At 38.1% G+C, this 24,867-nt stretch overlaps 1 protein-coding gene across 1 annotated transcript in view; it reads right to left on the reverse strand.

Annotated features, from left to right (window-relative positions):
- Positions 1-24,867, reverse strand: part of LOC136877599 (mitogen-activated protein kinase p38b) — a 166,720-nt gene that overhangs the window by 2,391 nt on the left and 139,462 nt on the right. Inside the window, exon 9 of the mRNA XM_067151763.2 lies at positions 18,933-19,106. Coding sequence (XP_067007864.2) covers positions 18,933-19,106 — 174 coding nt within the window. The remainder of the gene's footprint in view (positions 1-18,932; positions 19,107-24,867) is intronic.

Below are 24,867 nucleotides of genomic sequence, written 5' to 3' on the forward strand. Positions count from 1 at the left end.
TATCTTAATGTTGTTCAAAGATATAAACATCATTACGGTTCCGTATTGAACAGTGATCATAAAGTTAAGATTCCAGTAAAGTTCCACCTTTTCAATACAAATGTAAGTTGTACAAGATGTTGTCTACAACATTTATTTATTTATTTATTTATTTATTTATGGGACCGGTTTGAACATACATAAATGTAATTACCAGCCTAAATCACTAAAAGAGCAAGTACATACATTTTATACATATAAAGATCCATAACATCTATTTTCAACAAATAGAATTAACAGTTTCATTAAAATTATGAACTTGGCATGTTTTGAGACACATAATAGTCCTATGCCATACAATCAAGTCTTGTGATGTGTTTTGTAACTCGCCGATTGTGTGACAGTCTTGAGAAGTTTCACGTATTGAATGTTGAATTAAAATAATATCAAGGGTTATGAATTTCATGTTGTTGGTCCGTATTGAACTGTCATTACATATAAACATGAAAGTTTTCCACCTATTCCATACATAAAAATAATATGCACAGAAGAAATACATGTTAAACTTATCGTGCTTTACATATAAGGGCACATAACACCTTGCATCATTTTCACAATAATAGTTAATAACTTCAATAAAATATTTGTTGTGTTCTTTAAACACCTATTAGTCCTATGCCGCACAATTAAATCAAGCAATGTAATTTCCAACACACTGATCGTGTGATGATCCTTCAGAAGTTACACATTTGTATACTGCATTAAAATGTTATAATGAAACTGGTATACTTATTAAAAACTTGCTAAAACACTTCTATAGTTTTCTTTTAACGGTGTCATTAGACACGATGGTTGTTGTATAATAAATAAATTATTCTGTTCTTTTCTTGGACGTAATTAGGTGGAGTGATGTCTGTAGGCTAAGATTTCTCAGTCCAATAAGGAAGTTTATTGAAGCCTGGAAAAAAAAATAATAAAAAAAAATAAAAAAATTAAAAAATAAATAAATAAATAAATAAATAAATAAATAAATAAATAAATAAATAAATAAATATGTGAGTAAAATGGGCCTAGACAAGCTAGCGACATGTGTGATTGTGATATATAAGGCTCACCTTGATCAGCGCGCTGTGAAGTTTATCCTGTAGAAAGGAGGTGCGGACTGAAGTGTGGGCCGTACTAAAGCAGTTGAGCAGGAGATGAGGGGGAATGGGGAAGGATAGTGGGAAGTGCTTAAGGCGAGTCTGGAGGGCGGTGTGGTGGAGGCTTGTAACATGATAGGGTGTTATGTATAGTTTGGAATACTGAATGTCTATTTAAAAGATTGGCACACCTAAAGACTTTAATTAAAAAGTCAAAGAGGATGTTCGTTTTTTCTGAGATTTTGTTAAGATTTAAATTAGGATTAAAGAACTGGTCCAAGTGGATGAAGCAGTTTTCCGCAACATCGAGAACGGAGCCTTTATTTATGTTCATGAGAATTTCTATGTCTTGGTTTATGTTGCTGAAGCTGTGCTTTGAGACTTGAATATGCTGTCCTACCGCCGAATATCTATTATATTTGATGGTATTTACATGCTCCAAATATCTGATTTTAAAGTTCCTTCTGGTCTGCCCGATGTATGAGATATCACAGTTATTACATTGGAATCGGTAGACACCCGACTTTAAATACACGTCAGTTCATATTTACTGAACTGGTATTATATACAATACACAATATACAAAACACATCACAAGACTTGATTGTATGGCATAGGACTATTATGCGTCTCAAAACATGCCAAGTTCGTAATTTTAATGAAAATGTTAATTCTATTTGTTGAAAATAAAGTATGATGTTATGTATCTTTATATGTATAAAATTTATGTACTTAATCTTTTAGTAATTTAGGCTGATGATGACATATATGTCAAAACTGGTCCTATAAATAAATAACTAAATGTTGTAGACAACATCTTGTACAACTTCCATTTGTATTGAAAATGTGGAACTTTACTGGAATCTTAACTTTGATTTTAGTATTGTACACTTGAATTTCATTCTAAGGTGTCCTTACTAGATACATAGATAGATAAAGCCTTAATTTTCTGTGGCGAAGTTAGGGCTCTTGGCCCTTTCATACACTTAACCACACACATATTGTTATTATTCCATATAATGACATTAACTTAAAATACCAAGAACTACAAGAACTAATAGAGTAACTTGAGATAACGTATATTTATATTACAAGTGAAATAAAGAAAAAGAAGAATGAGGATATGATCATCTAGGATAAATATAATAGTAGGTTCTGCTTTCTTTGTCCTCATTACCTGTATTAACCCTGTTTCTTGTATTTATCAGGCTTTCTCTTTGTCCTAATTTCCCACATCAAATCCACAGCCTGTTTCCAGTCATTCGACCGGGTCAGGAATGGAATGAATGAAGCCCCTATCTAGCGGCGAGGATAGGATCGTGCTGGCTGCTGAAGCCTGTCGCACTCCTCTAGGGCAAGGATTAATGAATGACAGATGAAATGAAATATTGGAGTGTGTTGCTGGAATGAAAGATGACAGGGAAAACCGGAGTACCCGGAGAAAAACCCGTCTCACCTCCGCTTTGTCCAGCACAAATCTCACATGGAGTGACCGGGATTTGAACCACGGAACCCAGCGGTGAGAGGCCGGCGCGCTGCCGCCTGAGCCACGGAGGCTTCTCCTAATTTCCCACATCAAGGAGCAAAATTCTAGAGAATGGTCTGCCCACCTCAGTGCATGTGGATGCTTATACTCCTACGAGGGGGGGTCAAATATAAACGGGTCTTTATTTAAATTTATTTATTGGAAAACACAAGGCAATTACAATTTATTTTTCCACATAGTTTCCTGCTTTGGAAATGCATTAGTCTCAGTGTATGGGCAACTTTTCGATGCCCTCATAGTAAAAAGAACAGGGTCCTGTCACCAGCCAGTTGGGCACAATGTCTTCCACACTCTTGTCTTCTTCAAATCATTGCCCTCCTAGGGCTTCTTTAAGCAGTCCGAACAAATGGAAATCGCAGGGCTATAAGTCCGGGCTGTAAGGAGGATGATCAAGTGTAGCCCAGTGCATTTCCTGTAGCTTGGAGACAGAGCTGCAGATTGGGGCCGCGCATTGTGGCAATATGCAACCGTCACTTTGTTCAACAGCTCGGAGTAGTAAGCAGCATTGATTGTACATCACTCATGCAAAAATCAATCAGCAAAATGCCTCTCCGATCGAAAAAACGGTTGCAAGAACCTTCCCAGCTGACAGTTGAGTCTTGGCTTTCACTGGTGCTGCCTCCCCTTTCCTCCGCCATTCCTTACACAAACGTCCTTCATGATGTTTGATCACCGAACTGTGCAGTCAATCTCTGGCAAATTTCTGCCGCTGTAACTCCTTCACGAGGAAGAAATTTTATAATTATGCGTGTCGCAGTGGAGGGGTGCACTTGTTGCTCCGATATCGTGGGCGTTACTGACAAAACGACAGGAAATATTAAACAGTATGCTCTCCCCACTCTTAACAGTCTCGCCTAAGCATAGCAGAAGCGCGGGGCCAGTCCTACCAACTGTTGATATTCAGGAACAAAAATCCCGTTTATATTTGATTGACTTTCATAACAACGATGAAAAGCAGATATGAGGTTCAACAAATTAATCTAAAAAGCCACCTAATCGATACTTTACTTCTTTTGCCTTTGGCAAACTTAAAAATACATTAACAAACACAGTACATGTTTCGACCACTTAGTGGTCATCTTCAGCTGTATATAAAAAATCTTAGATGATAACATTTAAAAGCAAGCACATTGGATCTTAAAAACTATATCCCATGGGAATCCAAAAACTATTGTTCTAGATGCTTTAAATGAATTGGAAGATGGGGGGGGGGGGGGGGTTGGGGGTAAGGAGATTTATGTGAATGATACTTAAATTACAGCATCGTTTACAATTGTGTTTAAAAAACTTAAATGTTGAAAAACATATTTAAAATATTTAAAAGCGTCTATGGTAAAATTCTTTTTGATAAAATTAGGTGGCGTGAATAAAAAGTTTGTGTTTGTAAAAATCTTCAGGCATTTGTGAGAAAATAATAACTTAATTAAAATTCGCGTCTGTGGTGCTGTTAAACACTTTGTTTTTAATAAACACACTTTAAAATATTCTAGAGTGTCTATGGTAAGGCACTTATTCAAAAACACTTGTGCTTGAATGAAAGTTTATGTCAGATGCAAAGTCTTCAGGTATTTATTGTTTATATTTAATAACTTCTTTGAGTGATATTCTTGTGGTTAAAAGGCCGTGTTGACTGTTTAACTTCCGAGAATTGCTCTTCGGAATGTGATAAAAGAAAGAAATTGTGTTAGTCATTTAACTTGTTAAAACCCTGTGGTGGCTTCTGTTATACAAAATGGCGATCTGATTCTGGCAGCTTGCCTCGCGATCTTATCTGGCAAATGTTTAATCCGCGTTGCCTTGGAGAACTGCCTTCGTGCACGACCTAGTGTGATAGCGGTGTGACATGGTCTGTGTGACAGACAGGGTTTTAACAAGTTAAACGACTAACACAATTTCTTTCTTTTATCACATTCCGAAGAGCAATTCTCGGAAGTTAAACAGTCAACACGGCCTTTTAACCACAAGAATATCACTCAAAGAAGTTATTAAATATAAACAATAAATACCTGAAGACTGGTGCATCTGACATAAACTTTCATTCAAGCACAAGTGTTTTTGAATAAGTGCCTTACCATAGACACTCTAGAATATTTTAAAGTGTGTTTATTAAAAACAAAGTGTTTAACAGCACCACAGACGCGAATTTTAATTAAGTTATTATTTTCTCACAAATGCCTGAAGATTTTTACAAACACAAACTTTTTATTCACACCACCTAATTTTATCAAAAAGAATTTTACCATAGACGCTTTTAAATATTTTAAATATGTTTTTCAACATTTAAGTTTTTTAAACACAATTGTAAACGATGCTGTAATTTAAGTATCATTCACATAAATCTCCTTACCTCCAACCCCCCCCCCCCCCCATCTTCCAATTCATTTAAAGCATCTAGAACAATAGTTTTTGGATTCCCATGGGATATAGTTTTTACGATCCAATGTGCTTGCTTTTAAATGTTATCATCTAAGATTTTTTATATACAGCTGAAGATGACCACTAAGTGGTCGAAACATGTACTGTGTTTGTTAATGTATTTTTAAGTTTGCCAAAGGCAAAAGAAATAAAGTATCGATTAGGTGGCTTTTTAGATTAATTTGTTGATTAAACTCATCGATACGGCCATGAAGTGGACAGCTTGCAACAAGATATGAGGTTGTCGGAGGCTAAGAAGACAGGGACTGATGAGGGGAGAGCCCTTCTAAGAAGATGCCCAAAGTGAGGATGTGGGATCTGCTCTTATTCTTGTATGATATATATACATATTGTTCACATTTGTCCTTTGTTTCTCCCACTTCCTAAAGTGACCTTTCCTTGTAAGTATTTATCTTTGTCTTATGTTTCTTCCCTTTCCGTCTTTCTTCTTATCCTACACTTCCTGCATCAAGATGGCCCCTCAATGAGTGTTGTAGCCTGCCCTCCTGTTGAAGCTGGGAAGCAGAAACAAGGTCGGAGAGGGCTGAGAAGAGATGGATGTAGAACTGTTTGTCCTATTATGTGTTATTTTCTTGTTCCCCCTCCCCTCTCTCCCTATATATTATACCTGAAATGGTCACATTTATGAATCCATTCTGATGTTCCCCGGGCACACATGTCCCGTCGTCATGATATGTTCTTTGGATCATGGTAATACTGGGAAGTGATACATCTTTCTGCCCGATATCTTTGGACAACATGGAGGGGAATAAAACGGACGCAGAGAAGAATTTTGTTCTCTCTTCATTCCGGAACATCGTCGTAACAACAGTTGTACAACGCAACAGTTGCAAAGTGGGTCATTGTATTGTATTTGTTAAACTGTTAAGTTGAACAGCGATTTCGAAGCACAGTAGTACAAGCTAGTAGAAGCCCAAGTACATTTTTGACAGTGTGTTCCAGTACATTAGTAAACGTGAGTTATTTAAATGTAAGTGAGATGAACTGTCAAATGCAAAGAGATCATCCAAATTAGTGAAAATATCCTGTGTTTTCTGTTAACAGAGCAGTGTTGTTGTATTTGGCAAAGTGTGACAGGTGGACATTATTACCTGGTACATGGTCAGGTTACTTTGATTTTTATATTGTTCATCGTACTAAAAATTTACTACATTTAAGCACGATTATCCTGTATTGCAAAGTAGAATGCAGATCTACGTGTTTATTTAGTTAAAAAAGTCATTATTTTGCATGGTAATGCAAATTCAGTTACACTTATTTTGTTCCACTCATTGTGCTAAATATCAAGCAAGTCTGAGCAGGAGTGATTATTTTGCAAGGTGAAGTGTGAGTCTACAAGTTTATTTCGTTGTGTAAGTGTTCATCATGGATAAAAGTATAAAATTAAGATCTACAAGGCTTCACGGAGAGCTATCTGCCTTATCGTCTTGACCAGACATGAACATGAAGAAGTTGGCCGCTAACCCATCAGCACCACCAGAAATGATACACAGTTCTGGATGTACTATTACTCATTATCTAATTTTGTATACTTATACAAGGCTGTATTCACACACCTATTCTATTACCTTACTTGAGCTTCGAAAAGAAATGGTTCTTTATAACTCTTACACAACGATACTCTGGCATGAGGAAAATATACACATTTGGAAATTCTTAATAGTTTAAATATTAACCAATCATTCCAAAATAAACTCATAATTATTTACATGTGATTTTACCAAAGTACACCCACTGAGAACTGAGCGTAATAAAACAAAATATATATTTCGGAGACTAAATTTTCACACGTGTGGTATCTATCAAACACATGCCATCATAAGATTGAAATGCATTCTTAAACAATTTATCTGCCTTAAATGTATTATCAGTATCTCCACTTTAACTCAAAATATTTATACAGGAAATGATCTTAACCATGTTAATTTTAAGCTGGAATTGCAACAATCTCTTTCAACGTGATTTCATCCAGAAAGAAAATCAGGTAAGATAAAAATGACTTACACTGACGGATGATCTGTCGTACCATATGGTCATGGCGGTTCCCACAACTCACGCCTCATCTTGGCTGTTGTTGTTGAATCCTTCACGACACAAATACTACCCCTCAGCTCTCCCCCATGGATTTAAACTCCCATTCTGGTGATGAAAGGTGGTGCTGGTGGGTTAGCGGCCAATTTCATGTCCATGTCCATGTCAGGTCCAGACGATAAGGGAGATGGGTTTCCGCGAAGCCTTGTAGTTCTCAATTTTATATTTTTATCCAAGATGAACACTTACATGATGAAATAAAATTGTAGACTCATATTTCGCTTTGCAAAATAATCACTCCTGCTCTGACTTGCTTGGTATTTAGCACAATGAGTAGAAAAAAATAAGCGCAACTGAATTTGCATTACCATGTAAAATAGTGACCATTTCAATGAAATAAACACACAGATCTGCATTCTACTTTGCAATACAGGATAATCATGCTTAAATGTAGTCAATTTTAGTATGATGAACAACATAAAAAATCGACGTAACCTGACTATGTACCAGGTAATAATGTCCACCTGTCACACTTTGCCAAATACAACAACGCTGCTCTATTAATAGAAACCACTGGATATTTTCATTGATTTGCATGATCTCTTTGTGTTTGACAGTTCATTTTAAATAACTCACATTTACTAATGTACTGGAACACACTATCAAAAATATACATGGGCTTCTACTAGCTTGTACTACTGTGCTTCAAAATCGCTGTTCAACTTAACAATTTAACAAATACACTCATGTTCATAAAAACCAGAACACCTTGAAAGACTAGAGATAGGAAGTTCATATTCACAGGACGTGAATTAGTATGTTCTGAAGGAATGATTAGCATTTGAACCATATCTACCCTAAGGTTCAAGGTCCACTTCGATATCTTGGTGCACCACCACCGAATGGTAAGATGTACCTGCGGCTCACACTGTTGCTATAAACTGAAGGTAATGGATCAGTGTGACTTACAGACACGCTCACACATATGCGAGAACTGTACCGTTAACTGAGTTTGAAAGAGGGCGCATTATTGGCATGAGAGAATGTGAATCATCCATCTGGGAAATTGCTGCTAGCGTGCGATGAAGTGTGTCGGCAGTGCAACGAGTGTGTACAAAATAGTTCACAGAAGGCCGAGGAACATGACGAGATGGGTCTGATGATGTAGATGTTGATTCCCATAGGGAACCTAAAATATTTGTCCTGAATGAGTAAATTTATAATACCAATATAATGGTCCGTTATTGGACATTATAAATTTTCCAGCTAACTCATTCTTGGTTGCCTGCGTTTCGCCCTCGTGTGCTAAGTTAGGCTCGTCAGTTGGGACTTAGCACACCACCCAAGACGCAAGGCTAGTGCATACCGTGGAGGCCACTGCATAGGCTATTTGAAGCCACCAGCAGTGCCAATGCACTATGAGAGCTATGTCTCATTTCCAAAAATAGATGCCTGCCTGGCCAGATGGGTCTGGTCGCACCACCCAGACCACTCCCCGAGATGATCCGACACCTCATCTGAATGGTATTGCAGGACAGATTTGTGTCTTCCTCGGCTCTGGTGCAACAGTGGAACAGTGTAAAACATTGTACACTATCAGGAGTGACAGTCCGTCGCCGTTTATTATGGTCTGGGTTACCAGCGCGTCGTCCACTTCTCCACCTACCTTTGACTAATGTGCACAAACATGCTAGACTGCAATGGTGTATGGAACGATGTCACTGGGGACAGGAATGGCAGCAGATAGTATTTTTGGACGAATACAGGTTCTGTTTGTTTGAAAATGATCCCGCATTTTGGTTTGCTGCAGTCAGTGGGAGAAGCATCACAATGACTGCATTCGCACAAGACATACAGCGCCAACTCAAGGCCTTATGGTGTGGGGTGCTATTGGGTACAACCACAAATCACAGTTGGTGCGTGTCCAGGGCACTGTGACAAGTTTGACCTACGTGAATGACATCCTGCGATCCGTAGCCATACCCTTTCTGCACGACACCCCAGACTCCATATTTCAGGGCAATGCATGACCACATGTTTTACAAATTTCTTTTGTAAAGTGAAAACCGTCAATACGGAATGATTCTATTATCTTGTAACCACATGTTGCTGCATGAACACGTGCCTTGTTGTTGTCACAGGATGTCAGACTGCTGTTGCCCATCAAAAATATGTGGGATATGGTGAAACGACGGGTGCGGCGCTGTGACCCAATGCCACCACCAAAGATGAATTGTGAAACCAGCTGAATGTAGCATGGATGGCTATACCCCAGGACGCCATTTGCGCCTTATACGCATCGATGCCATCACGCATGGAACAAGTTATTGGTGCCCATGGAGGACCCAGTGCCTACTAGGCAACAGGACACATGCTGAACCTAGATGACTGAAATGCTAATCATTTCTGCAGAACATGTTCTGTGAATATGAACTTCCTATCTCTAGTCCTTCAAGATGTTCTGTTTTTTTTTTTTTTATGAACATGAGTGTACATGAAATGGTACCTTACAGCTGTTGTAATGACGATGTTCCAGAATGAGAAGAGAACAAAATCCTCTTCTGCGTCCATTTTATTCCCTCCATATTATCCAAAGACATTGGGCGGAAAGATGTATCGCTTCCCATTATTACCGGGTAGTCCAAAGAACATATCGTGAAGACGACACACGCATGCCCACGAAACATTGGGATGGATTCATACATGTGACCCTTTCGGGTACTATATATATATAAATAACTTGCCATGTCATTGTGTTTGCTGTAGTATGTGTTCCTATCTTTCTGTATTTAATTTTATTTGGCCCCTGTTTATTTTCTCACTATTACTTACATTACAAATTATTAACTTTTTTTCTACCTAAGGGTCGCAATTCAATGGAAGAAGGATTGGGTCGTATGCATAACTTGAATATAAATGCCAATTTTATTACATTTAACTGAATATTGAGCATAATTTTATTTATATTGATGAGTTCTTTATTCTGTCACTATTTCTAAGAAAATGTACACAAGTTATGTTTATAAATTTAAAATATAATTGACTTTCCAGTCTTTATTGATCTAATGGAATTTACATACACACTCATTAGAGACTGTTACATCTTTCAAACATTCAGTCTGCAAGCCTTTGTGAATTTACTAAACACCACCACAATCCTCTATTTGTAACAAGCTCTGTGGCCTCATTTAGTTCTGTACCTCTCTGAGTCTATCATCATCTTGGACTCCCTACAATTCCCTTGCCCTTCATGGCTGAGTCGGTTATTCTTCTAGGTAACCCATCCTCCTCCATTTGCCTCACATGACCACCACTGAACCCAGTTTATGCGTACAGCTCCATCAATAGAGTTCACTCCTAAGTTAGCCTTTATCTCCTCGCTCTGTGTACTCTCCTGCCATTGTTCCCACATGTTTGTACCGACGACCATTGATTATTTTAGCCATGTTATTTCAATCTTGTCCGTATTGACTTATGTACAATTTCTATGAAACACTTTCCCGCCTTGTCAATACTTTACATTTTATTATAATTATCTACTGTACATGTTTCGAGAGCTACTACTCTCTTCTCCAGCGGTGCCAAATTATCAGATTAAATCCTTGGACTTGATACGTTAGTATAATACAATCATTAATAAAACAAATTATACATAAATCTTGAAATCGTTAAAATATATCTTTGTGTCTAAACTGTTCACTTACACTTAACATGTCATTTAGTAAAAACTTTTAAAATATAATATTTTTCAAACCATAAAATGAATAAAACCTATTAAGTTAGTCACTATATAATAGTAAAATTTAAAAACTGCTCTGCCCTTGAAACTTCTCCTTTCCTTAAGTCCTAATTTACACCAAAATATTTCTTTGTATCTAAACTGGTTCATTTACACTACGTAATCAGCAGCACAGTGACAAGTAGTAGCTCACCTCGTAAGGTCATTGGCAGCAAGCAGAGAAGCAAGGACATGTCTGTTTGGTTCAGTGTAATGTTGTTTTAATTTTGACAAATTTGGTACCAGCTGAAACTGAAGAACTTGACGGTTAAAAATGGCTCGCATGGTCAGACGGGAGTAAAGGGAGAAATTCTGATTTATATGAAAGGTCTCAGAACTATAGCAGTGTAAATAAGGAATTAAGGAAAGGAGAAATTTCAAGAACAGAACAGAAAGTATTTTAAAATTTTAGCATATTGTGACTAACTTAATAGGTTTTATTCATTTTATGATTTGAAAATTATTCTAATTTTAAAGTTTTTATTAAATGATATATTAAGGGCTGATTGTATACACATCATTGACTGGAGATCAGTTTTAATCTAAGTTTAGAAAACGATCTGAGATCAGACTGGTGTCGTGTTGTATAACACTGATCTAAGATCAACTAATCGAAGTTCAATTTTGATCCCAGTTCATATATGAGCACTTGGCAACAGCACAGAAACAGCTGAGTATCGCGAGTCACATTTAGCGATGTGAATATGTTTTCCTTCATATTTGTGCCGAGCGAAAGAAAGAAAGAAAGAAAGAAAGAAAGGAAAAAATGACTGAAATGAAGCAGAAAAAGGACCGTTCTCCTAATTTTTCCAAGGAGGACAAGGATGCCCTAGTTGAAATAGTGTCGGACGAGTTGGCCGTGCGGTTAGGGGCACGCAGCTGTGAGCTTGCATCTGGGAGATAGTGGGTTTGAACCCCACTGTCGGCAGCCCAGAAGATAGTTTTCCAAGTTTTCCCATTTTCACACCGCGCAAATTATTAAGGCCACGGCCACTTCCTTCCCACTCCTAGGTCTATCCCATCGTCGGCATAAGACCTATCTATGTTGTCGCGATGTAAAGCCAATTCTAAAAGTTTTAAAAAATTGAAATGTCTTGGGAAAATATAAAGACATGGGCTCGATTATAAGCTCGCTCTGCAGCTGTTTCGGCATGAAGTAGTGGAGTCAGCAGGTAACGACAACATTGATAGCCATTGTCTCCCAGGAGTATGCTTTCTGAAATGTCTCCTGTTTCGAACTGAGCATGCACTCGTGAATTAATGAAGATATTGCTATCGTGAGCAGATCCTGGCCATCTTGCAACGATATTTAGGGACCTGAGCCCAGCATCACAAAAGCATGAACATGTAACAAAAACCACCCATAATGATTCCTATAAACTTTTGCGTTTTTGCCCCCAGGAGATATCATAGGTATGTGGGTACAATCTATAGTGCCTAGAACACCAGGGAAGTGTTTTACATCGAAAAAAATCATGCATGATTTTCCTCACGTCAATTTGTTTGGAAGGCATTTTGATAAACTCGTATTTCAGTGCAGCAATAAGGTTAGATACACGATGAATGGCTCTGCAGACTGTCGCTGAGTCTTCATGCTGTAAATCACCAACGACTAACTGAAAACTTCCCGTGGCAAAGAACCTCAAAATTAGTGACAACATGTGCATATAGGCATATGTGCATATAACCTGAGTTCTGGCTGTTCTATGGTAGGCCTATCTTTTCCCAAGCGACACCTCAGATTAAACTTCTTATCATTCAATTCTCCTATTGGATTTCCTCTTTCACAGAACACATGGGGAGCCCGACAAAATTCATCATTTTCATCATCAGAAGATATATCAGAGAAATCAGAGTAATCAGACCTCTGTAAAATACAAGCAAGATAAGATAATAACATAAGCAATTTATCGAGGTTATGTTATAGAATTATTACATTACACTGCAGTAAGAAGCGTAATATTGCCTATATGCAGACAACTATAGCTAGCAATATATAAGGTTAGACCAGTGTATTTTTTCACTATTTATCGTAATAACACAGGTAATATTTTGTTAACAACCAGCTGTTCTTGTATCTCAATTAGAAAACAACTCCTTGATCTGAGATCAAAGGGTTTGATTGGAGAAATTTCTCCAGTCAAAGTTGATCTTAGTTCAGTGCCAAGAGATCTCAGATTAATGTTTATACAATACAAATGTCCGAGTTTTGCGTGAACCGAGATCGTCTCTGATCTAAGATCAAACGGTTTATACGATCGGCCCTTAGTGTAAGTGAACAGTTTTGACACAAAGATATATTTTAACGATTTCAAGATTTATGTATAATTTGTTTTGTTGATGACTGTATTATACAAATGTATCAAGTCCAAGGATTTAATTTGATGTTTTGGCATCGCTGAAGAAGAGAGTAGTAGCTCTCGAAACATGTACGGTAGATAATTACAATAAAATATAAAGTATTGCACATTCAACAGGCAATTTGTAGACAAAATTATTAGCAAAATTGAAAAGAAATCATTTTCCACATTAACCAAGGATACCAAAAAGAAAGAAGATAGTTACGCCCTTTTCACCTGTAGTCACAGTAAAATATATGAAATCACGAATGTTTTCAAGAAACTTAATATCAAAGTTTCTTTTAAAACAACCAATAACAACGTCCATCTTTTCTTTAATCAGCACACTATCAATAACGGCAACAGCAAATTTCAGAAATCAGGTGTTTACAAATTAAAGTGCCAGCAGTGTTCCACCAGTTATATTGGACAGACGCCAATTTTAACATAAGGTATAATGAACATGTTAATGCGTCAAAGTGCGGCAGATTCTCAGCATTTAGTTCACATATGGACGATACTAATCATACATTCACGGGCATACAACAAGATCTTCAAATTCTCTATTGATGTAAGAAAGGAAATCTACTGAATATTTTAGAAAACATTTTTATAAATATTGATTTATAATCTTAATGAGATATCGGAGAATATCAGTATACTTTTTGAGGAATTAATCAATAAATTATTTTCACGAAGGTGCGTAATACTCCACCTTACGCCTCTCCCTTTACATCAACCTCCCCTCACAGTCAGTCCTCAACGACCCTCGAGGACGTCACTCAGTTAGCTTTAGCACTTGAGGTGGGGTGGTCGACGTAGGACGGGCAAGGAGGTGAGTGACTGGATGGGCGCTTAGTTCATATTTTAATTGAACTTGTTCCTCAATTCTTTCATATTTTTCTTTTTCTTTTTAGTCCCCTATTGTCAACACATAATCAAGTTCAACTTGCATTATCAGTATAACTCCACCTCTTAATCAAGAAAGCTATTTCAATGTGGCATTACCACCACACTGTGTTATGTACAATATGCATATAATTTTATTCGCACAGCCACTCACATTGTTTTATAATTCAAAATTCGTTGTTTTGAACAACAATTTAATCTGTGATTTTAATTGGACTTCATGCTTCATATCATGTTCACGCCGCACCATTTTAACATTGAAGATTGACAAGACGCCATCATGCCGCGTCACAGGATACAAAGACCTTTTATTCACTTATTACAACGTGTCCTCGCCTTATTTTTAATGTTTGTATTTGTGACTGAAGATGTCCCATAAGAGGACGAAACAAGTTTCACAAGCATAATTTAATGTAGTCTTTTTAATAAAGATAATTACGGTATTGTAAAGGTGGAATTATAAATTCAAATTTTCACAAGTTGATGTAAAGTATTGACAAGGCGGGAAAGTGTTTCATAGAAACTGACGACCATTCTTGCTAATTTCATGTCTGTTACCTCTAACTTATAAGATATTCTGAGTGCCTGCACCCAGCTGTCTCACCTGCAAACCAAAGTTGGTCTGAAAACAGACCGGTGTAAGTATAGTTTTGTCCAGGAACTGACTTCTTCCCAACAGAATACTGCTTGCTGACTGCAATTGAGAGCTCACTGCATTAGCTGTGCTGCACCTTGAGGAATATTACAATACTACCATCCTGGGAGAATACACATCTTAAGTACTTGATATTATCCATTTGTTCCAGCTTTGTATTCCCAACCTGACATTCAATTCTCTTAGGTTTCTTACTTATTGACATCACTTAAGTCTTGGAAAGGCTAATTATTATATCATACTCATTGCACCTATTTTCAAGTTCCAAGATATTAGACTGCAGGGCTTCAACATAATCTACCATTAAGACTAAATCGTCAGCATAGGCCAAACTGCTAACTATATTTCAACCTCACTGAATCCCCTGCCAGCCACTTTATTCCTTTTAGTAGAGATCCAAGTAAATTATGAACAACAAAGGTGAAAGATTACAGCCTTGTCTAACCCCTGTAAGTACCTTAAACCATGAACTCATTCTAACATTAATTCTCAACACAATGTAAATGTCAACATAAATGCCTTTTAGCAATCTACCTTTAATCCCAGAGCTCCGCAGTACAGCTAATATTTTCCCCCTTGGTACTCTGTCATATGCCTATGAAACATAAACATAAGGTACCTTCTGATTGGACAAAAGCAGTAATTACACCTATCTATAAGCAAGATCGTTGTCAGATGTTTCATTCCAGGCTTGTGTCAGTGTCATACACCTGTCAATGTCATATGTTACGTACACGTTATCTGAACCTCTTAGACCGATTCTGATGGTTCGGTCAGCTTCCGCTTCGAACGCTAGCACTGTGCCACGTCCTGGGAGCCATCTGGTGGTGAATGAACGTACCATTTGCACTTCTATTATAACGTCTAAATTTAAAGAGTCATTGTTTAAGAAGCCTTTCTCGTGGACAGTGGAGATTTCTTCTGATGATGCAGAGCACATATCTCTGCAAAACGTAAAGAATTTTACATTATTTTCTTGACACAGCATAAGCCCAAAAGCCTATACAGTATCATGTCTATAAGTACGGGCCGTGTAAGCATCAATGGCAACATAAACATAACTGTCTATTCCTCTCGTAGCATTTTTCAATAACCTGGCGCATACTGAAAATCTGATCCTGACAGCCCCTCTGTGGTCTGAAACCACACTGGCTTTTACTGAACTCTCAACCACTGATCTCACCCTCTCTTACAAAATGCACCCTGCCTGGTATAGTGATCAATGAAATACCTCAATAGTAGTTGCAATTCTCCTTGTTCCCTTGCTTATAGATAGGTGTAATTACCGTACTGCTTTCATCCATTCAGAAGGTACCTTACTAAAATTCCATGTTAATCTTATTACTCCATAAAGCCATTTCATCCCTGTATTCCCATTATATTTTATCATTTCACATCTAATTTAATTTATTCCTGCTGCTTTATTAAAACTGTGTTTATTTACCATGCTATCCGCTTCCTCAAGCATAGTTTCACCAACATCATTGTCATCCTCCCCATGAACTTAGCTGTTCGTGACATCAACAGAAATATTTCCTTTTACACTGAGATGATTTTCAAAATATTCCTTCCATCTGTCCAGTGATTCCCTGGAATCTATTATGAGTTCACCTGATTTACCCAAAACACTATTCATTTCCTTGTCCCCTCCCTTTCTAAGATTATTTTTTTACTGTATAGAAAGATTTCTCTGCTGCTTGACCTGGTCTTTATACTTTACAAAGGTGAAAAATGAGAGTATATCTAATATCTAGTCTTTCTAGGTTATTACCAATATCTTCCCAAGACTTCTTCTTGGATTCAACATGGAAGATAAGCATTAAATGAATTTTTGGAGCACCTAAATTCCATTAACAGGAAGATCAAGTTCACAATGGAAATAGAAAATGAAGGTAAATGACCTTTTCTTGATGTGTACAAGAAGAACGATGGTACACTAGGCCATGCAATGTACAAGAAACCTACACATTCTGAAAGATGCCTTCATAAGGCCTCACACCATCACCCCTGCCAAAAAGCAGCTCTCCTTGTAACATCATTTACTAGGGTGAATAACATTGCAGACGTTGATAACCACTCGAGTGCATTAAGAGAACTGACAGCATCCATAAAGAAACACGGCTATACATCAAGAGACAGCACAAGCAGTGAAGATCGAGGTGCCTAACAGGTATAGTACAAACCAGACTACAGAAAAAAGGTATTCCTTCCTTACATGGCAGGTATAACTGACAGAATAAGGCACATTCTTAGGAAGTACAAAATAATTCTAGTTTTCATCCCTGTTTTGATCAGTCATAGAAAAACCACCTCTTGAAACACCGAGCGTCTATGAAGCTCCGTGTGGTTGTGGTCGCTCATATACTGGCACGACAAAAAAGGGCTTGTTAACAAGAGGGTGAAAGAACACATCAAGTCAGTTAAGAATGTTGCTCTTTAATCTTCCACAGAAAATGCTATAAGTCAGTCTGCAGAACACTTCTACAGTATAGACCATCAAATCCAATTTGACCCGGCGAGGCGTCATCACACCTGTAAAAGATTTCTATGCTTGATCTCTGAGGGAAGCCATAGAGATAGAGCTGCGCACAATAACTTCAACAGGGAAGATGGCTTCAAGTTATCAAATACATGGAAACCTGTACTCCAGAAATACATGCGTAACATCAACATGGCACAGTGTGATGCACTTCAGAAACTGTCGGCAGAGGGAGGTGAGTCAGTAACATTCCACAGTGTGACGTTGCTTGAGTCTAGTTAGTAGGAAAGTACAAACATTTGCAGACAAAGTGAGCAGTAAAATGTTTTCTGATTAATGCATTTTATTCGGTATAGTGTCTGTGCATGTATCACTGATCTGTGGACAAATAATCTCAAGGGAATGCAATACATAAATGTAGCGTGATATTTGAATAAATATATACTGCTTTAATGCGGTCCATGTTCCATGACTGCCCCCAAACTGGTGCAAATAGTTGCAGTGAATTGTTGAAGATCATCTGAAAGGTTTAGGCATTTGTCATGAACATATTTGCAATATTACGAATGTAACAGACCAAGAAAGTAACACAGTTAAGGTCATCAGCATATACAAAACACTGTCATCCGTGACTACTATTAACATGGTCTTGAAGCATGTTCTGAGTGGACTCTTTTAAAAGAAAATGTTCTTGATGTATTAGCAATTCAGTAAAATCTCTGGTTGCTAATTAGCGAAATTAAAATGATCATTAAAATATTATGTTATTACTCACTGGAACAGCTATTTTAAGAGGATGTGGTCAATTCACTCTCAGGCAGATGCCATGAACAGTTTTAGAGATTAAGGGGCCCCTCTGATACAATGCTAGGATTGATCTTACGGTAAAGAGGAACCGACCTTAGTGCTACGTTTTGTAGCATTTTATAGCACAGTACGAAAAAGGAGGAAAGCAACCACACCAAGTTGCCTGTAGCCTGTACTGTTGTTTATGTGCGACCAGCTTGCCTGCCTGCTCCCCAAGCATGCTGAGTAAGTTAAAAGCAGAATCTATACACCTCTGGTTCAAACCCAGCGGAGGTAGTAGGATTTTTAAAGCACGGAAAAAAGTCCATGCGGCACTCCACGTCATATATTGTCGGCACATGAAACATCTGGTGTTTACTGGACAAAGTTAATTAAGGCTCTGTCATACGCGCCCAAGAGAGATTCGGTTTATTTTGCCATCTAGTAGGCCTAGAGTAAAATGGAACATTGAAACTGATGAGCAGACAGATAGATGATGTCAAATTAAAATGTCTGCACATGACAACTGAGACCACATTATTATTACAGCGAAAGTATTGTCTGACCCTGCTACAGTAACAGTAGATTGAACAGCCAGTGTCTCAATGCTAATGTTCTTTAAGAACTGATAGGGCATGGTTAAAATATCATTTTATGGTAGATGCTAAGTTCAATGATACCTAATGATACTCAGTTCTAAGAAAAATTTTCAAAATAAGACTTTCAATTTTAAAAATTCATAATTTGTTTTGAAAAGAGGATCCTATAATCACAAGAAAGAGTAATTTACAGTTGATAAATCTGAATTTTTTAAATTCAACGAAGCCTTTCTCTAATTTAAATTAGCAATACCTTTCCATTTCTCAACAGGAAGGTCCATGTCCTCAAAGCTCTGATCGTATGGTGCTGACACAGGCTCATCAGTAGGATCCGCATACTGGCTCAGGTACTTGTGAGCTAAAGCTTCTTCAGCAGTGATTCGCTTATCTGCATCTAGTTCTAGCATTTTCTCTAAAAGGTCGATTGCTGAAAACAAATCACAACAATTTACTTACTTCATTTTTATATGAAAGTACTTAAGTAAGGTCATATATATGAGGGGCATTCAATATATAATGCAACACATTTTATTTCAAGGCCAATTTCGGCTTTAGAAAATTGGAATATTGTTTGGGTCATCTTTGAATATTCCAGCTTCGTCTCGTAGTTTTATTAATTTCTGATAGGTGGCAGCACTATAACTAGCCTTCAAACAGGCATCTGTAATGGAGCAGCGTACCAAACCGAGAGCAGTTATTGAGTTTCCTTTGGCGGAAAACCAGAGCATCGCAGATATTCATTGGCACTTGCACAATGTCTATGGAGACCTGGCAGTGAACAAAAACATTGTAAGCCTTCTCCACGACAACACAAGACCTCACACAAGTCTAATTAATTATTTAATAATTAAAGTTATTTGCTTTAAGTATCACTAACTACTTTTACGGTTTTCGGAGACGCCGAGGTGCTGGAATGTAGTCCTGCGGGAGTTCTTTTATGTGCCAGTAAATCTACTGACATGAGGTTGACGTATCTGAGCACCTTCAAGTACCACCAGACTGAGCCAGGACCGAACCTGCCAAGTTGTGGTCAGAAGACCAGCGCGTCAGCCGTCTGAGCCACTCTGCCTGGCTCACACAAGTCTGCGCATTCAACAGGGGCTCACAAAACTTCAGTGCTCTTCTTCCTCATCCACCCTACAGTGCCTACTGACTTCCATGTGTTTGGCCCAATGAAGGATTCACTCTGTAGGAAGCACTGCGTGGATGATGGGGAAGTTCACGATGCAACACGACGTTGGCTCTGACATTGACAAGTCGAGTGGTATCGTGCAGGCATACAGGCCCTCACATTTCGGTGGTGAAAGGCCGTAGCAATGAATGGAAACTATGTTGAAAAAAAGGGTATTGTAGCAAAAGAATTTGGGAATACCATGGTGTATTTGAATCCTCAACAAAACCAACCTACTTTTAGAAGATAAAAAAGTGTTGCATTATACGCTGAACTCCCTTCACAGAAAGATCGAAAGGAACACACAAGTGCATAAACATGACAGTTTAGAATGGGAAGAGTGCCGAACAGAAAGAAAACACAAAAGGACAAGGACAATCTACATATCTTCATCCACTGCTCTTTTCAAATAGACAGCCTCTTTCCTCATCAATCGCAGTTCTTCTCAGCTGCTGATGATCTCGTTCCTGCTTCCCAGCTTCAGCAGGATTGTGTGCTTTAATACTCATCTCGACAGATCTACATTCTTAATGTGCGAAGTGTAGGACACAGGAAAAGGGAAGACCAAAAAGAAAAGGATAAAAATGAATATGGTGGTAAGAGACTAGGACAAGAAAGAAAGAAAGAAAGAAAAGCAACCCAAGGGGTAAAAATAAGTAATGGAAACAAGTACAAGGTCTGATTTGCACTTGCGCTGATATCCCTGCAACAGAGAGCATTTGGAACATTTCACGCAAGAAAGAGTTTCATGTGGTACATTGTGTTCCTGTGCGTTTGATGGCGATGATGCTTGTTGTTTAAAGGGGCCTAACATCTAGGTTATTGGCCCCTAATGGTATGAAATGTAATGACAATTTAAAAGTTCAAAATCATCCACTGACCAGAATAAAAAATGTGATGAAGAATGAATGGATGGATATGAATTTAAAACAATTGTGGATCCGACCCAGAAACTATCACAAACAATAGTATTACTGACCAGGGGACTGCTTCTAAAGCATAATTGTGAATCGAGGATGCTTGTAGTCTAAAGGGCCCAAAATCCAGGTCAACAGCCCCTCATAATGGTACTTATCGCTAGTAAAGTAGAACCATGGTATTTGTCATGTTGCAGTACTAATCAAAGGTAGCATACACTCACGGTGTTCCACACATTATGCTACTACTACTAAAAACCCGCTAAAATTCCGCCAAGAAATTCGATCTCAAATAATGAGAAAAAAAAAAAAAAAAAGAGCAATAATAATAATAATAATAGTAGTAAATGTCTGCCCTCACCTGATCTGGGAGTTTCACTGGGATTAGTCCCCTGCCTTGAAGCCAGCGAGGTAAAACTTGTAGGCGTTTTACTGCCGGGTGCAAACTAGGTGAATCCCCTACCTCAAGGGCCACACACAGAACAGGCCAGTTCATTAAACGGTCTCCCTTCATAGCATAAAATAAATGCTACTCTCTCACAGTTTCACTATCTGTCGTCATTCGTCAACTAAGAGATAAGTAACCTTTCCTCACGCATTACAAATTTATGATACCATGATCTCATAACTTCAGATCCAAATAACATGCTTTCCTCATGTGACTGCTAGCTCTTGACAAGAAATACGGAATAGTTCGGAGACAGACTGGAGTACAAATTAAAAAAAAAGTAAAATGGATAAAACACTAAATTCCACTATAATAAATGTAGAATTCCGCCAACAAATCCGCTGTCCGCTAAATGATATATTTCTCCACCGACAGTCTTCTAATTCCGCCAAATTTAGCAGAAGATCCGCTAAGTTGGCAACACTGCTATGGTGTTTCTCACATGGCACCACTCAGAGGCAACGCAAACCCATGGTGTTCCTCTCCTAGGTGTACAATTCACAGGCGCCGGTCTTCCCATGGTGTTCCTTATATAATGGGTACTAATCACAGGCAGCGCAGACCAACAGTGTTGCTCATATAGTGGTACTAATCACAGGCAATAGCTAGACCCATGGTGTATCTCACAATGGTAGTAATCACGAGTACTGGAAACCCACAGTGAACCGCTCTCTGCTGCCACTACTAATCACAAACTTTTTTTTTTGGGGCTATTTTCCTTTATATCGCACCGACACAGATAGGTCTTATGGCAACGAACTACTAATCACAAACCTGTTGTGTACCTAACAGTGGTACTACTCGCAAGTAAAGACAACCCATGGTGTTCCCCACGTGATGGTACTAATCACAAGTAGTTTTATGGTTCTAATTCAATCATCCCTCGGTTACCCCTTTTAGTCACCTCTTACAACAGGAAGGGAATACCATGGGTGTATTCTTTGTCTGCGTCCCCGACCCACAGGGGGTGTTCCTGTGTGTTTTTGATGATTAATGTACTGTATGTATGTATGTATGTATGTATGTTGGGTATTCAGCCCGAAGGCTGGTTTGATCCTCCACAGCCAACACCTGTCATAGGTAGCCTCAAGTGTCATTGAAGAAGCATACTTGGGAAATAAGGAATGAGGTAGTTTCGCACTGCTTTCCACACTGAGCCAGAAGTTGCTATTACAAATCAGTCTGCCAAGCCCACTGAAATGCATACACCAACTCACCCTAAGAGCAATATTTTCACTCCATTCATAGCAGGGACTGGCTGCATAAGAAATGGTATAACTAACATCGCTCATACCTCGGTCACTTTCATATTGTCAAAGCCAAGGATGAGACTGAGACAGGCCAAGGAAAGTAACATATTTATTCTAGCCCATACCAGAATACATAGTGCACTGTGAACACTACATCTTGCCAGCAAAGGGCAAGAAATAAATCCACCAATGGGACTCAAACTCAAACTAACCATGGTGGGGTCATGTGAGGTGAATGGAGGAGGATAGGTTACCTAGGAGAATAATGGACTCTGTTATGGAGGGTAAAAAAAGTAGAGGGAGACCAGGACGACAATGGTTAGACTCAGTTTCTAACGATTTAAAGATAAGACGTATTAATTAATGTTTTGGTTTTACGCCCCACTAACTACTTTACAGTTTTCGTAGATGCCGAGGTGCCAGGATTTAGTCCCACAGGAGTTCTTTTATGGGCCAGTATCTACCGACACGAGGCTGGCACATTTGAGCACCTTCAAATATCATTGCACTGAGCCAGGATCGAACCTGCCAAGTTGGGATCAGAAGGCCAACACTTCAACCGTCTGAGCCACTCAGCCCAGCAAGATAAGAAGTATAGAACTAAACGAGACCACAGAACTAATTACAAACAGAGGATTGTTGTGGTGTTTAGTAAATTCACAGAGGCTTGCAGACTGAATGATGAAAGGTATAATGGTCTATAATGAAGATGGATGTATTTCATGTGGAAACTCACTAATAAATATCTTGTTTATGTAAATAGCAAGTCTCTGAGGCAAAGAAAAGATTAGGCAAGATCACTGCCTTATAAACAACCAATGTGGTCTTTAGACATAGATCACTTGATTTCCAAACTCACTGGTTGAGCTTACAAAAGGCGGCACCAACTTTGGTGATAAGTGTAGCAATTCTCCTCATGAGTGATATACAGCGTATGAACATCAGATTCATAACAACTCCATCTTCAGCTGAAGAAGTGCGATTACCTGGGTGTAATTCAAAACTACTCTGTCCTTGCGGCAGCCTCCTCATGGGGGAAGTTGTATTAATAAATGGGTGTTTAAAGTGGTACTCATTTCTTTAGTGACCAATTATCTGATTCTCACAAGCACATTTCCAGCTGTGAGTGAAGTAAGGCCCACAACTAAACTTGGATTCCAACATCACTAGTCATGGTATGAGGATTTTAAACTTCAATTATGGTGACAGGGAGGGTTTAGCTATGGTAAGAAATCACTTTTTTCTTTCAGGACCCCTGTGGTCACTCATTCTGCATGAACTTATGCCACTTCCATGGATACTACATAATAATAATAATAATAATAATAATAATAATAATAATAATAATAATAATAATAATAATAATAATAATAATAATAATAATAATAATAATAATAATAATAATAATAATAATAATAATAATAATAATAATAATAATAATTGTACCGGGAGGTACACCTCAACTCCGCTCATTAAAAATAAGTGCCTTAATAAACTCATTTATCAACCAAAAGTGGAAAGCGATACTATATGAAGTTGGAACTTTATCAGAAGATGTCACCACTGAAATATTAAGTAATTTTGTTATTGTGAAGTTTCCTAAACTGATTGAATGTCTCCTTGTTTTGTTTTGCTATACATCAAGAAGTTTGGACATTTTTCCACAGATGACACTACCAAACAACTCTGATCATGCACTCTGGTGCAAGGTGAAAGAACTTACAACTTAAAGAAGTTTCGTATTTCTAGGTTGTCCAAAACTGACTCTATGTTCATTTATTTTTGGGTTGGCAACACTTCCTTTTCTTTCTGCCAGTTTTGAATCTAGCCAATCAGGAATTTTTGTAATTAATTTTCAACCAATTCTGCATTTCTTGTTCACTTTGTGTTTACCAATATAAATTGAGAGGGGGTGGCCGGTTTAGTCTAGAATTCTCTCGAACCTTCCCAGAGGGTATATAAGTTGCGGCTTTTCCGGTTCCCTTGTCAATTGATCGCCGTCTTTCTAAGTGTGTGTGTGTTAAGGCAGGAGGCGGAGCGCCTCTTTCTTTGGCCAGCAGAACATCTACAAGGTAATGGCCACATAAATTCTATCTTTCTTGCTGTATCCGCCAATTAATCCGAGGGGAAGGTCAGAATCTTTAATTATGTAACAAACTTTTCTAAAATGAAAATCTTCTTCAGCTAATGTAAAAAATTTCATAAAATCTTTAACTGTAAATCAGGGATAGAGAGTGAGTTACCCTCTCGAGCTCCCCTTCCTCTTGGTTTGAGGCGACTCCGTTTTCGCAACCTTTCTTTCCTGTAATGAATTGAAGTTATTTCTATCCGAGCCACCTCAGTAGTTTGGGACTAGCCCCAGTTTCATCGGCCAAGAGCCCTGCAGGATTTTATATTTCATT

Source organism: Anabrus simplex, chromosome 7 (assembly GCF_040414725.1).
Source record: "Anabrus simplex isolate iqAnaSimp1 chromosome 7, ASM4041472v1, whole genome shotgun sequence".
In the NCBI taxonomy this organism is placed as follows: Eukaryota; Metazoa; Arthropoda; class Insecta; order Orthoptera; family Tettigoniidae; genus Anabrus; species Anabrus simplex.